At 34.4% G+C, this 15,221-nt stretch overlaps 3 protein-coding genes across 3 annotated transcripts; 1 reads left to right on the top strand and 2 right to left on the bottom strand.

Annotated features, from left to right (window-relative positions):
- Nucleotides 1–1,593: 1,593 nt before the first annotated feature.
- On the top strand, nucleotides 1,594–3,426 carry LOC114529573. Its single transcript, XM_028551385.1, has 3 exons — nucleotides 1,594–2,309; nucleotides 2,491–3,028; nucleotides 3,211–3,426. Exons 1-3 carry the CDS (start codon nucleotides 1,594–1,596, stop codon nucleotides 3,424–3,426), a joined length of 1,470 nt encoding a protein of 489 aa, XP_028407186.1.
- Nucleotides 3,427–3,510: 84 nt separating this feature from the next.
- LOC114529572 lies at nucleotides 3,511–7,201 on the bottom strand. Its single transcript, XM_028551384.1, has 8 exons — nucleotides 6,482–7,201; nucleotides 6,122–6,262; nucleotides 5,950–6,030; nucleotides 5,709–5,838; nucleotides 5,276–5,338; nucleotides 4,561–5,045; nucleotides 4,036–4,438; nucleotides 3,511–3,743 (listed from the first exon to the last, which is right to left on the bottom strand). The coding sequence occupies exons 1-8, from the start codon at nucleotides 7,199–7,201 to the stop codon at nucleotides 3,511–3,513; spliced, it is 2,256 nt and encodes a 751-aa protein (XP_028407185.1).
- Nucleotides 7,202–7,881: 680 nt separating this feature from the next.
- On the bottom strand, nucleotides 7,882–13,926 carry LOC114529571 (zinc finger MYM-type protein 1-like). The gene is made up of 3 exons (XM_028551381.1): nucleotides 13,165–13,926; nucleotides 12,690–12,870; nucleotides 7,882–8,024 (listed from the first exon to the last, which is right to left on the bottom strand). Exons 1-3 carry the CDS (start codon nucleotides 13,924–13,926, stop codon nucleotides 7,882–7,884), a joined length of 1,086 nt encoding a protein of 361 aa, XP_028407182.1.
- Between the last annotated feature and the right edge of the window lie 1,295 nt (nucleotides 13,927–15,221).

Here is a 15,221-nt window from a genome sequence, read left to right as displayed (position 1 = left end):
ACTTACAATGCTTTAGACAGTAAAGCGATAACGAGAACGAAAGCGAGAACGAAATGAGTAGTCCAAAATTTCACATCTGGAGATGACAAGAGATAATAAATAAGCTCAATCAGTAGCCTCATTATCATGCATAGTACTACTTAGTATTACACTTTTTTATCCAGTTCAGTAAGATTTCTCGTTTACGTAATTAAGTGAATTAAGGTAAGTGCTTTTTACTTTGAGTCTTTGTTATCTCTTGATATAATTTTATGTAATTTAATGGATTTTTTTTAAGAATTGTCATTTTCTAAATCCTTCTGGATTTTTTAAAATTTTCTACAGACTTTTCATGGAAGTGTATAGAAATTTGCAGTTTGATTACCACTCAATAACTATATATAAACATCATTCACACAAAATACAGTGACGTTTCGCAAACTGAGTTTAATTACTGAATTTGCATATTATGCCTAATTATAATTTTTACAGATTAACAATTTACTTATAAACATGTTTTAAATTTTCTGCTACAGTACCGGTAGGCTAATTCATACTACATCAACTACAAGCATATTTATATTTTTATATTATGTGTGAAAATTGTATATAGGCTTACTATTCCAACAAAAATGCACTGTCATCTTCTAAGATCTCATTTTCATTCACAGGTTGTGGCAATAAGAATTTTTCAATTTGGCATTGCTTATGCTTCTGTTCTACAGCCTGAAGACATTTCTGATTAGTCCAGTGTTCTAAGAACATAATACAGTAGACTGTTAGCCTTCAGAAAGTGTTTTGCCAATATTGCCCAAATAAACTTATTTCCTAGGCTATTTAAAAGACTTACAGAACATGTATAAACTCTGCTCCTCATGTTTTAAATATTACTCAACACTTTTTCTATACAACTACAGATTAAATATGTATATATGTGATAATGCATTGTTCAAGTATATTGTACTACTTACTTGCAAAATTACACCCAATCCTTGGCTTATTGAGCTGTATTGTACGGCCACACACACACTGGATATATCTTTCAATCAAAACAGTGCAGCCAAGGTATTTGGCTTCAAATTCTAGGCAATTTATAAAAAATCAATCAATTTATTCAAGTTAAAGAATGGACAACACATATGTTTGGCTTGATTATATGAAGCGTTATTAGGGTCATAATTCAAATTTATATTATATTATTCTTGCACTCAATTTATGTTCATTTTAACAAGTGCCATTATTTAAAATTTAATGCAATTTTAAATAACACAATTTGAAATTAAATAACACAATTTGAAATTGAATAACATAATTTGAAATTGAATAACATAATTTGAAATTGAATAACATAATTTGAAATTGAATAACATAATTTGAAATTGAATAACATAATTTGAAATTGAATAACACAATTTGAAAATTCCTCAGATTTCCTAGCCTACAGATTTCCCTAACATTCCATAGCAGTTACAGCATACTTACACGAAGTATCAGGATCGGACTATTGGGAATGAAAAGTTGAAAACGTCGTTCCTGACGTTCCATTTATAGTTATTTGATTAGATCCATTGATTAGATCATAGAATTTTACAAATTAGATATTTATTATTGAAAATGAATCGAATGGCTGAAGAACCTACATTGATTAATGAATTGGTGAGATATATTAGTGAAGTGATATTTGTGATTGGGCAAAATGGAAGTGATGAATATGGAAGTGATGGAACAGATTTTGCTAATTTTCGTCTTGACTATCTCAGCAGTATTGTTGCTCGCTACGTGGATGAACTAAATTTCGGCGATCAAGTGTTAAATAATATTCAACAAGCTAGGGAGTTACTCATTCAGGGAGAACGAGATCTGCCAGTGTTTTATGAAGCTCCATCTGTGGTTCCTATAAATGGTCAACGTGGTAGACCCCGTTTTGAAATTAGCCGGGAACAGCTAGAATTCTTTTTAGAGCAAATTTTTACGTTGAGAGAGATATCATGTTTAATGGGTGTAAGTGAAAGTACTGTGAAGAGAAGAATTCGCGAGTTTGGAATCAATATCAGAGATGGTTATTGTGAGTTTCATGATGAGCAGCTGGATCAACTAGTTTTACAATTTTTGACTGACTTCCCCAATTCTGGATACAGACGTATGACAGGATTTTTGCTTTCTGCTGGACACAGAGTTCAACAGCATCGTGTCAGGGAGAGCATGCGAAGGGTAGACCCCATTGGCGTCTTTTTACGTGCCCTTGAAATTCGGACTGTCAGAAGGAGGAGATATCAAGTGCCTGGCCCACTAGCACTATGGCACATTGATGGAAATCATAAACTCATCAGATAAGTTCATCTCTGTCCATGTGTTTTGAATAAAGCTTCACTGCAATTGGATAAATAAATTTTCCAATGTTTAGATTCATAAGGTAATTGATGTTGTACTGGGTTATTCATGTTTTGTCTACTATTGGATCAATGCCTGAGCTGTATCAATCTAATGTTCAAATGTCATTTCTGATTTTAGATGGCGCTTTGTTATTCATGGTGGAATCGATGGATACACAAGAATGATTGTGTTCTTGAGATGCTCAACGAACAATAAGGCATCCACTGTTTTGGAATTATTCCAAGAGGCTGTTCAAAAATTTGGGTTACCTTCAAGGGTAAGATCAGATAAAGGCGGGGAGAACATGGATGTTGCTATGTACATGTTAAGCCATCCATTAAGAGGTCCTAATAGAGGAAGCCACATTGCAGGGAGAAGCGTTCACAACCAGCGCATTGAAAGGCTTTGGCGTGACTTGTTTTCCGGTTGTGTTCATGTGTTTTATCATTTGTTTTATGACATGGAGCAACATGGAATTCTGGAACCTTCAAATGAAGTACACTTGTTTGCACTACATTACACATATCTACCACGCATCAACCAGAATTTGAGTATATTTGTTCAGGGCCATAGTAGAGCACCACTAAGTAGTGAAAGAGGAAAATCACCATTGCAATTATGGATTCAAGGTTCAATGACACACAGTAATCGGGCAATTGATGAGCAATGGAGTATGGTAAGTCTTACTCATAAGGCTCTCATCCACTCATTGCAAAAACTTATCTATTTTAATGAGATGAAAGCACTTGCAGCGAGCTTGTTAGTCCATTTTGCAATGAGTGGAAAAAAGCCCTAATCCTATACTCACATTTACCAGGAGCAAATTTTCAACATTTCACTGTCAATATCACTTTCTAGGAAGACAATGAGTACTATGGAGTTGATTGGGATGCACCAGTCCCAAATAATGAAGATTTGAATGTGTCCTCTAATGCCATTGAAGTTCCTGTTACTAGCATTCCAATTTCTGAAGAAGCCTATTTTCTTTTAAGAGAACAAATTGATCCATTAAGAGACAGTGAGTCACATGGTGTTGATATTTATTTAGAAGTATTGTCTTTCATAGCAAATTAATATAAATTTCCACTAATATTCAGTGTCATTGTACATCATTGTCATCTCAAACAAAACAAGTTATCAATCATTATTCACATATCTCTATATTCTTCCATATCCAGTAGCTTGTATGGAAAGTGTTGAATCGAATGCTTTCTTATAATCTTCATAATTGTTCTGAGTGGTTGGGAGTGTGATGATTGCAGTACAGGAATCAACATCTGGCAACTTTACTCCTTTTTTGCCAAATTTAACAGTTAATGATTTTGTTGGTGGTAGTGGGTCACCATAGATAAACTGCACCAGCTTCTCCAAGGTCGCTTGGTGAGGGGAATCTGAACAATTAATTAAAAGTTGTATACCATATTTCTTAATGACGTTTGAGATATTCTAGCTCTGACCAACATATTTTTAATAGCAGGAGTTCAGCTATCAGACTTAGGCCACAATGGTTAAAATTGCAACAGCATTCTTCAATTTTTTATCTGAAGTCTGTATGTTCACATTTTTTAATCCTGAATCCCATTTCTAAAACCTTTCCTAAAACCTCATACAACTACAAAATTGTTTTGCTACATTTCTCAAGCACTTGAATGAATTTCATTTCAGAATTGCTGTGAATTATACCTGTTTGTGAATCTTTAAGAACTTCATTAATGTATCTTTTAAACCAACACAGTGATTTATTTTCCTCTTCACTGAGCTCCTTCAGGTCTGACTTCAATTTTATTTTCTTAAGCAAGTCATCAGGAACAACATTGATTTCCTTCTGATAGGAAAACGCTTTACTAATGTGGATCGGGTTTTCTTTCAGGAATGTTGCCAACCCCACAGAATTCATACCCCTTCGAATATCATTCAACTCTGCAATCCGCATTTTCAAAACGTAAAATATCAAAATATCTTGAACAGCCTTTTGTCTATTTTCAAGGGTAAGCAACTTGTTGACAAACCCGCTTGTAAGAAGAAGGTTCATAACTTCATCAGACATGGTCAACATTTCCAACTCTTCTTTATCCGCAGTCATCACCTAAGAAACAATTATGTAGTAAAATGTTTCACAGATTTCAAACTAAGCGTTTTTCTATGCTATAACTACACAATAATTCATCCATAATAACATGCAAAATATATATCTATTGTGTTACAAACCCTGTGAAGGGTATCTTTGATGATCAAATCAGGTAGATCATCAAATGTAATTTGGGGAATTCCTTCCTCAATTGAGCCTGTTATGATATAGGTAACAACTGGCATAGCCATTCCTACGAATGGGAATCCTTGATGTAAAAATGAATGGGCTATCATTCTTCCTGCATAAAAGAATAGATTAGACTCAACAGCTTCAGTGGAGTGCAAAGGTAAGAGATGGTCAGGTTTCCCCTCGAACATAGAGATTCGCAAGTCACCAGACATCAATGTTTGCATTGTTAGATGAAAATATTCCTTTGTAGGACCAGACGCATCCATTCCTTCTTCACCAATGAATTCAACATCTGGCTTGTGACATATTTCCAGTCCCCTTTTATGCAATTTGACTTGATCAGCTAGGAATGTTGTTGATTTGCGGTTAACTGAGATTAATTTATGTCGCCTTTCCTTGACAACTCTTGACAAATAAGACTCTAAGGAATCTCCTACAGACATATTGAACATACAATGCATTAAATAATGCTAATTTTTTATAGTAAAAGGAAAATGCTTGTTTGAGAATATATAATTGTGAGACGAAACATAGTCTCACATTGTCATTTGATTTCATTTTCAAGTGTTGCTTTCCTTCACATTTTTTTCAACATTGAACATTGGGCTAGGATGTTCATGACAAAGCACCTCTTACTAAAAAGAAGTTACACATTCAACTAACCTTCATTTAAGTTGTCTGTAATAAAAATTTCATCATCTTCATCACTCCCCAAAACTTCTTCTACTGTAAATGTAGTGGAGCATATTTCAATATTTATTGCTAGTACTAATTCTGAGCACAATAATTATAGGCATAAATTATTTGGAATAAAGATAATTATATAGTTTTGTAAAATAACAGTATTCATGAAAAGCTCTATGTTAATTCTTGTTCAACATGACATCTGTGCATGACATGTGTAGCATGGGCTCATTTCATGCAATGCCATCATTTTAGCTCAAATGAGCTTTTTATCATAAAAAATATTGATTAGACAAATGGATATAGTTATCATGATAACTCTGAATATTGAACATTGATAGGAGAGAAAATTATGTAAATTGTACTTATTTTCAAAACAGTCAATATACAGGAAGAGCATCAATATTCGTACCATCTTTTAAATCAGCCAGCTGTGATGCTGCTAAACTTAGATCACCATTTGATGCATTGTAAAGTTTTGTAATCAGTTCTTTCCGAATATTTGGGAAAAGATCCTCTAATTTCTTAACTTCAGTGATGGCCTAAAAAGTTAAGTAATATATGTTAGTTAATTAAGTTACAATTTATTATGTGAGTTACAATTTAATATATAATCAATATATCATATAACTTATATTTCTCATGCATATAACCTTGCTTGTCCCAGGTTCATCTGTTACTTGAAGAACATTGCTGCCAGAATCTGAAAATGTCTTAGCAAATACTTGAGGCTGCTTAAAAAAAACATTCATAAGTTATAAGGATAAGTTACAAATACCATAATTGGCAAATTTCCTTTAGGTTGTACAAAATATTGAAATTTACCATTGGTGATGTGCTAAAGTCAACAGTACTGGATGGTCCACCAGGGCACTCTTGGCTGTGCTGGGCCCATTTTAGGACAGGAACCTTTGCCTTACAGTCTACACATTCAATTTTTAAAACATCATCCCCATCAAGATTAATCTAAATATATATTGAATAACTATATGAGGTTCTGAACTATTGTTGCTTTTTAAGTTGCTGTAGGGGGGGATGTGCTGCAAGCTGTGGCCATGCCCTTTTCCCGAATGGGCGTGGTCCCAGATTGCAGCCCCCCAATCCAAATTTCCTTGCGACAGGCCTGCACGTACTAAATGGAGGAAAAACTGTACAGTTTTACATAAATGAAACAAACAACTGTACCTCTTCCGCTTGATTGAAAATTTTGCTTAGATTTCTCTGCAATGGTCTAATATAAGCAAGTGCTTGACCAAGTCCAGAAGAATCCCTCAAAAAGGGAACCGAATACCCCGTTGGCGGAGGTTGAATTACAGTAAGGGAGCTACTGTGACCTCTTGATCCCGTGCGGAGAATTTGAAAGCCACCTGCTTCTGACAACTTTGGATAAACTTCCAGTAGCTTTTCTTCCAGCTTTGAGTGGTCTGCTTTTGACGGGAGGCATAATTTCTTGCGACCGAGACCACAATTTTGCAACTGTATTTTTTCAGATCTGGAAGGAACATTGGTCTGATTTTTTTCACTAAGACAAAAAAATTCATGAGTCCAAGTTTCTTTGACCGCGTAATATGGTTTATAGCTGATCGTTTTCGGGCGTTGAGCGCGTTGGTAAGCCGAAGCCGGGGATATTCTTGTTCGGGCATACGGTGAAAATATAGTACGTAGATGTTGTAGCGTTGACGGTGGCGTAGTTGATGGTGGCGTACTTGACGGCAACGTAGTGGAAGGCGACGTTGTTGACGGCATAGTTGACGGTGTGGCCGCGGTAGACGTGCTTGTTGGGCTGTCAGTGTTAGAAGAAACGAGCAACATCGTCGCCTCGTTTAGTAACTCAATCGCTCTTTGTGAATTTTTGTTTTCGTGTGTGATTTGAGGCGACGAACCTGGCGCAAAATCTTCTGCCATAACGATATTTATATTTTTATTTGCATATACGCAGAAATATTTGCAAAGACAGAAACACACGTGGTAACGTTAAGGCGAATTGGCGAAAACCCGCAAGAAATAATGCCTGGAAACGAGATTGCCGAAGACGATTTCGCGGGCTCAGGGAACGGCAAAATTAATAAATTATGTTATTCAATTTCAAATTATGTTATTCAATTTCAAATTGTGTCAACAAAATTAATAAATTATGTTATTCAATTTCAAATTATGTTATTCAATTTCAAATTGTGTTATTTAATTTCAAATTGTGTTATTTAAAATTGCATTAAATCTTAAATAATGGCACTTCTTAAAATGAACATAAGTTGAGTGCAAGAATAATATAATATAAATTTGAATTATGACCCTAATAACGCTTCATATGATTAGGCCCATACAACTTGCAGGTTGGTTTATGTGAGAACAAACCTTGTCAGCACAGTATATATAAAACTGGTATGATACTCTACATGACATGCAATGATGTACTGTATACCATTACTGTATAACATTAGGGTAAACTGATTTACAAAACTGAAAACATATTAACCATGATATATTTACCCTGCTTGAAAGTCTGATATTTGATCTGTTGAAATGCATGACGATCTACTTCCGCATTCAACAAATCCTTAACTCCCTTGCATTTCTTGAACAACTCAAATGTCTAATGCTTTTCTTTCACATTTGGGTCTTCCCCTTTTGGCCTTTGATTTCTTGTTATCCAAATGATCTGAATTTGATAAACCAGGAACTGATAGGTGTGTTGCAATGCTTGTAAGCACAACTTCTATGGCTTTGACTGCAGAGATAAGAAATATAAATTGATTGTAACCTAATTGTATAATTCACAAGAACTTAATTCTTATGACAGATTTTGCCAAGGTTTTGAAAGATGTTTAATTGGTAATGCTACTGTGTCATGTAAAATGACTGACTTGCAGGATGCAACCTATATGCCACCATGCAGAAACCCTCCTCATAAAATAATAACTAAAGGATAAACCATCAGAAATTTGATACATGTATAAATTATATACATGTAATAGTAAGAAGCTATTGTTGAACTTCCAAGCGGTTCGCCAGAATTCTCCTAGTATACTGTCTAAAAGATTGGTTGCAGGCGGCAGTCTTTATTGTAGGCTGGTTACTAACCCGACCAATCTGCCTACGAAACATGACTGCTTATAGGAAGTGTGTCATAACATTTTAATGCCCATGTAAACATTGATTTATTTTTAGTAACATGTACGTGCATTGATATTTTAAATACATTTTTAAAAATTTTCAATAAGATTTAGAGATCATTAAGTTGTACACAAACATTACCCTTTAAAATATTACTGTGCTTTATCCCCCTGTTCAATATATGTTTGCAATAGCATCGTATAACTATTACGATTTTTATAATTTTTGCAACAATTTGTAACCTTTTTATTGATGAATAAATTCTCTTCGCCCCCGTTCTCTTGAATTTGTGCTAGCTTTAAAACGCGCATGGCTAAATTGCGAATAAAGTACTTCATAAAGTACCTATCTGATAACCAATCATAAAAAGATTTAACTCTTGATCGTTCTCAATAATGTCTTTTACTGAAAACCAAAAGGCAACATTGCTTGCTTATTTCAACAATGGTATGGTTGGTGTAGGAAGGAATTTCTTTGGCCAAATTTCTGCTGAAACTGGTCACCCGTTCCACACATTATCAGCAATATTGTATTGTAATTATCAAAACATTGTCAGCAATAGTATATTGCATTGTTAAGTCCTCATGACGAGTGGAGGACTGGAACTTGGCAGGAGAACCAAATTTGCCATTAATTTTATAATTTTGCAATTTTCGCTAGATTTCTGTAGAGTTTACTGTATCACCTATATTGTTTTCAGTTTTGCTATTATGTGCAAAGAATCGTCTTATTCAGGAGAGAAGGTACAATTTAATGCATTAAAATTGTTAATCTAAAAGTGTAATTTGGTGAAAATTGATGATCTTTCATATCATGAATTATGTATTATTTTACTAATTTTAGTATAAAATCATTGAAACCTAAAAATAGAGTTGATGGGAACCCAAAGCAGTGGCCTATCCCAACAATTCTGTACGAAATTTGGAAATACGTACTGCAGTACAGCTGTGTACTCTATTATATATTATGTGTTATACTATAATGAATATAATCTATTATTATTCAGTATGGTATGTATGTGTAAACATACTTCTTTTTTATTAAAGCCAAATTGGCTTTCCTTATAAACTATATATTGTAAATCTAGTACTCTAGCTTCAACTGATGAATTTAAACTACATATGACAAGAAATTACAAGTTTGATGGATGGTTGTAAACATATTTTCTTGTCACTATTCTGTAAAACATAACAGCACTGTGTGATAGGCTGCAAATTCTATGTTCGTGAATGTGCACTTTATTAAGTTGTAAAAGTAGGTCATTTACCATTTTACAACTAGTCTTGATCAATAATGTTATTTTAATGCAATGTATACATCCTCATCTGTCAATGGGCAATTTGCATTATAGCAATGCATCATGGGAAAAGTGGTAGGCATCACTTGCAAGCGAAATGGCCGCCGATGAGCGAGCATTTTGAATGCGAGGGAAATTGCTTGTTTTTAGCACTTTGTCACCTGAGTATGACATTTGAAATAAGCGAGATGTATCACTTAGGCTATAAAGTGTATTTTGGGCGAAATATAGCGAGATCGAAAGAAAAATGGACGAGAAATTTAATATTGAATTGTCGATTTGGTGCAGAACGAAGGTAAATATATAGGATGAGAGGAAGCTTCTTCCCAACGTTTTCAGGTGAGTACGCTCGGCAATCGCCCGTGTCTTCACCATTTTTCCTACATATATGCGTGTGTAGTTTTTGGATTTTGAGCTCATAAGATCGCAAAGATCGAGCAGTTCATAAGGATTTATTCCCTTCTTGAAATGGACAAACGCAAGTCGCGATGTTCGTTGCCCGTTCAATCCAGCATGGTTTCCAATGCAATGTTTTTATAAATATTTTGGCGCGAAAAGAAACTAAACCAAACCAACCTAAACCGGTTTTTTGAAGCCCCGGCTCTGTTGCATTATATAAACGCCAAGTAAAAAAGCGTTTGAGCTGTTTTAGCTGTTGTTTTATATTTCTGCTTTCGTTGTTGTGCTAAACTCGCTTCCTGTCAAAATAAACAAGTAGGTTTAGGTTGTTAAATTGTATGAAATTTTAATATATCGGTAACTGAATAGTTTTTAGATAAATAATAAATTTGTTTTAGGCGATTACAATTTTTGAATGAATAAGTTGCTACTTCAAGTTTCATGCAACAAGCAATCATCAGGCAACATACTAATTACGGTTAAGATGTCACGTATTACTACTCGCGATGTATTTGCTAACACGTGTTCGTTTAAACTTCCAGCGTGGAATTTGCGCGCGTGCACACATTTTGTGAAAAGCTCACTTTTTTTGTTTAAGTTAGACCGAGAGTAACAATTACGTAGTATTTGCAATTTCTCCTCTCAACATAAATTACACGATTTTCCTCCAGCCTTGATTGAATTTGCTAGGGAAACGATAGAACACTTAATATTATATTGTTTTTCATTTTGTTTCAATTTGCTTGCAAACATGCTTTGATAGTTCTGTTTGTTTTTCGTATCTAATGTTGTTGAATGACCTCTTGTGATTTCTGTATCTCTCTTTAAATGTTGTCGCTGTCATACCAATGTATGTTTTCGTTTCCTTCGGGTCTTCGGCTTCCACCTTGGCCTTATAAACTAGATTTTTTGTCAAGCACATCTTATTTAGCGGGCACTCGTTCATGTTCCTGCAGTTACATAGGTTTTCATTTTTGTTGCCGTTGTCGGGTTATATATATATATATATATATATATATTATTATATTATATATATTATATATATATTATATATATATATATATATATTATATATTTATATATATATATATATATATATATATATATATAATATATATATATATATATATATATATATATATATATATATATATATATATTATAATATAAAATAATATAATAAATATATATATATATATATATATATATATATATATATATTTATATAATATATATATATATATATATATTATATATATATATATATATATATATATATATATATTATATATATATATATATATATATATATATATATATATATTATATATATTATTATATATATATATATATATATTATATATAATATATATATATATATATATATATATATAATATATATATATATATAATATATATATATATATATATATTATATATATATATATATATATATATATTATATATATATATATATATATATATATATATAATAATATTATATATATATATTATATATATATATATATAATATATATATATATATATATATATTATATATATATATATATATATATATATATATATATATATATATATATATATATATATATATATATATATATATATATATATATATTAAATTTAGCAGTAGGAATTTTAAATTAAAAACAGGCAGGTCCTTACAAATTTAATATTGATAGCTAGGTTAACTTAACATTAATAAAATTTGACATGGAAAATGAGCCAAGCACTTCTTCAGAGACAGATAAGTTTAACAGCATTAGAATTTGGTTGGACAAAGTGTTTAAACAACACTCCAGACTTTTCCTATCAAAAATTAGAAGACCATTTAGCACTTCACAAGGAAAAAACATCTGACTGCAAGCCTGCAGAAGCATACAAACATAAGAAGAGTGGATATAAACATAGGCGTACGGGGCCAATCTCAATCGGGGGGGCTGATGCTATTTGCCCGAAAATTTTCTTTGCCACCCGAATTTTCAAAATGAATCAATCATTAACTAAAACGAGTTTTCCACAAAGTTGCGATGATTGTTTAATTTTAATTACTTACAGGCAACAATATAAATTTACAATATGTTATGCAAAAAACAACATAATGTTCCCCTCAATGGGAATCGGAAGCTATCAAGTCTTTCAGAAGCAATCTGAGAATCTTTTCTTTTCTCTATCTCATACAATCTCTCGCTCACAGATCTTTGTTTAATAACGCATGCAAATTAAAAGAAATACGCATTGCGACCTTTCCGTTTGCCAAAAATGTCTATCATTCTTTCCATGTCTTCTCTTATCACTTGATTTGCGTACCCCCTTTCAATGTTTATCAGTGCTATGTTGGCAAGCCTCTTTTCGCCCATGGTACTTTGAAGGTACGTCTTCAACCTTCTCAGCCCGCTGAATGACCTTTCGGCGGAACACGATGTTGCCGGAATCACTGCTAAAATGGTAGCGGCTTTGCTTTCGTGAACTCAGGCACCATTTCACACAATTCGTTTTTGTAAAGCAGATCTATAACATTTGAAGCTGTTAGTACACGATCGCGAGAGGAGTTAGCCTTACTTTGTTTGAATTGGTTAAAAAGTCTCTGTTCAACTTCTATTAGATCTTTGTCAAGACCGTAGAAGTTAGAAACGAGTTCGTAATCTGACTCGGATGGTTTTTCGCTCAGAACAACTGCACCCAAAGCACAGAGCACGTCTTGGTTATTTCCTTGAAAACGAGTTTCCAGCTCTGCCAAAACCTGGTCAAAAGATTTGTAATAGGTATTGATTCTATAGTGCTGCATAGGTGTCATCGCTTCGGTGTTCGATGTTGATGACTCGCCAACAAGATTTTGTAAACGGCGAGAAGGTTTTTTCCGTGTTATGCGTGCATCACGAAAGTTGACAAATTCAGTATTCTAGGTCCAACATTTAATGTCACTACTAATTTGATCGGCTCGTTTCCAAATCAGTTTGTAGCTTTCCTCAGTACGGCATTCTCTCAATGCCTTGATAGTAAGTGTCGCGTTTCGTCAAGCGTTAATAACATCAACCTTCTTACCCTGTAAATAAGTACTCATAGCACTGGTGTTTGACAAGATGACTTTTAGTATACACAGTCCCAGAACAAACTCAAAATCGCAGATGGCATTTAGAAGAGCTCTGCTATCGGAATATGTTTTAGCGTCTTTGTCGTTGGCCAGTTTAATGAGGGCCTTCACAATTCGCTCAATCTGTTCAGTGACAGCCTTGACCGCTTCCCATCGACAAGACCAACGCGTTACACTTTGGGATTTAAGAGTCAACATCAAATGATCGCGTTCAACTTCAATATCACCGAACATGGCGTGCCGTTTCGAACTTGCCTCAAGGAGATTGTCTAAACTCTGAATTGTTCCAAGTGCATTACGCAGTGCTTTGACTTCTGTCATCGTGTCTTGCAACACTAGGTTAAGTAAATGTCCGTAACAATGCACATATATCGCATGTGGAGAACAGTCCTTCATCCGAGCGGCTACTCCCTTTTCTTTGCCACTCATGTTTGCTGCACCGTCAAAACATTCACCAACTATATTGATCAAGTCCAGGTTGAGATCGGAGATCGCCTTCGTTATCAGATTGTATAGCGTTTTGCCATCGGTTGTTTTCGTTTCGTAAAAGCCGACGAAAGCTTCTTTTTTAACCCCATCTGCGATAAAACTAAGGCATATGGAGACTTGCCCATGACGACTAATGTCGGATGTTTTGTCCACGATCACACCAAATGGCCCACTACCGATGCAATCCTGTTGAATTCTTTCTAGTGCCGATGTCATCACGATTCTCTTCATGCCCTCTTTGGGCGATGTTCTGTTGGGCCGTGTAGAATAAGGATTCCATAATGACTTTCATATACTTGCGGTTTGTTTCAACAAAGTCCTTGTGAGAGGTATGCAGTTGTTTCATGACCGATGTTTGTTGTCTCATGTTCGATCGATAGCTTAGCCATGGCTTCTTCGTGGTTTGCGCTCGTGTGATGTTTCTTTAATCGCTCTGTTTTCTTCCAGTTGGTGAAATGAAAAGAATCATCATTCAAAAGTCGTTCACATGCGAAACAAGACGCCTCGTGATTATCAATCGAATAGTTGAGCCAGGGGTACTGTTTGTACCACCCTGCCTGGAAGTCTCTCTGGAAAGATTCCTTGCCAAACGAGGTGGGATTATACTTGTCCAGTACTGGTTGTCGAGGGCCATCCAGGTCGCTATTCAAGGCAGGAACATTACCATTGGGATTGTGGGATTCTTTTTCTTTCTGGTCAAAATTTATTTTGGGGGACTCGATTATACGAATGTCCGGTGATAGAGAGCTATCTCCAGGCGAAGAAGGAAATTCGCCCATATTCTTTGGCTGGGAATCGACCAAATCATTATAATCAAATGTAGTTGACGATATATCCAAGCTGTCTGAATTTGTATTATTTTTACGTGTTTCCGATGATTCTGGGTTCGTTCCACTTATCGTTGGAACCAAAGGGACCAAAGACAATGAAATTTCTTCTGTCTGAAATGCATCCGATGAGACTAAATTTGTATCAAATTGTGACATAGTCGTGTTGTCCATGTTGTCTTCACATTTTGACGTGTCTACAAGTTTACTTTGTTCTGATGTATTACTCTCAGATGAATTCACCACACTTTTCACAGAATCGTCCGGAGCAGGATCTAGTTTAGGTCGTTTGGCTACACCTACGGGTTCATTGTTATTTTTCCTGGTGAAGTTCAGTTGCGTTTGAGAAGGGGTTATGACTGTAGTAAATTTCACATTTTTTCCGAGATGTTGACTTTTGGCATGCCGGTCCTTGTAATCAGAGTCGATGACTTTACTGCATTCAGAACAACTAACGCAAAGACGGTAAGCGTGCTTCTGACCCTTCTGAGATAGTTTAGACCGTTTGCCATCCATAAATCTATAGGTGATGTGAGACTAGTGTCCTGTCGGTCTATTTTTATTATGAACACCGCAATTAACTCAATAGTCAATTCAATAACTTTACCACACGTAATATTTATTATAAACAACAACTCTATAATCTTAGCAAAAACAACTATTGTTTCATCTCAATCTATTTTA

Source organism: Dendronephthya gigantea, unplaced genomic scaffold (assembly GCF_004324835.1).
Source record: "Dendronephthya gigantea isolate DGI-Jeju-01 unplaced genomic scaffold, DenGig_1.0 000057F, whole genome shotgun sequence".
Taxonomy (NCBI): Eukaryota; Metazoa; Cnidaria; class Anthozoa; order Malacalcyonacea; family Nephtheidae; genus Dendronephthya; species Dendronephthya gigantea.
This window is presented reverse-complemented; position numbering and strand designations above follow the sequence as displayed.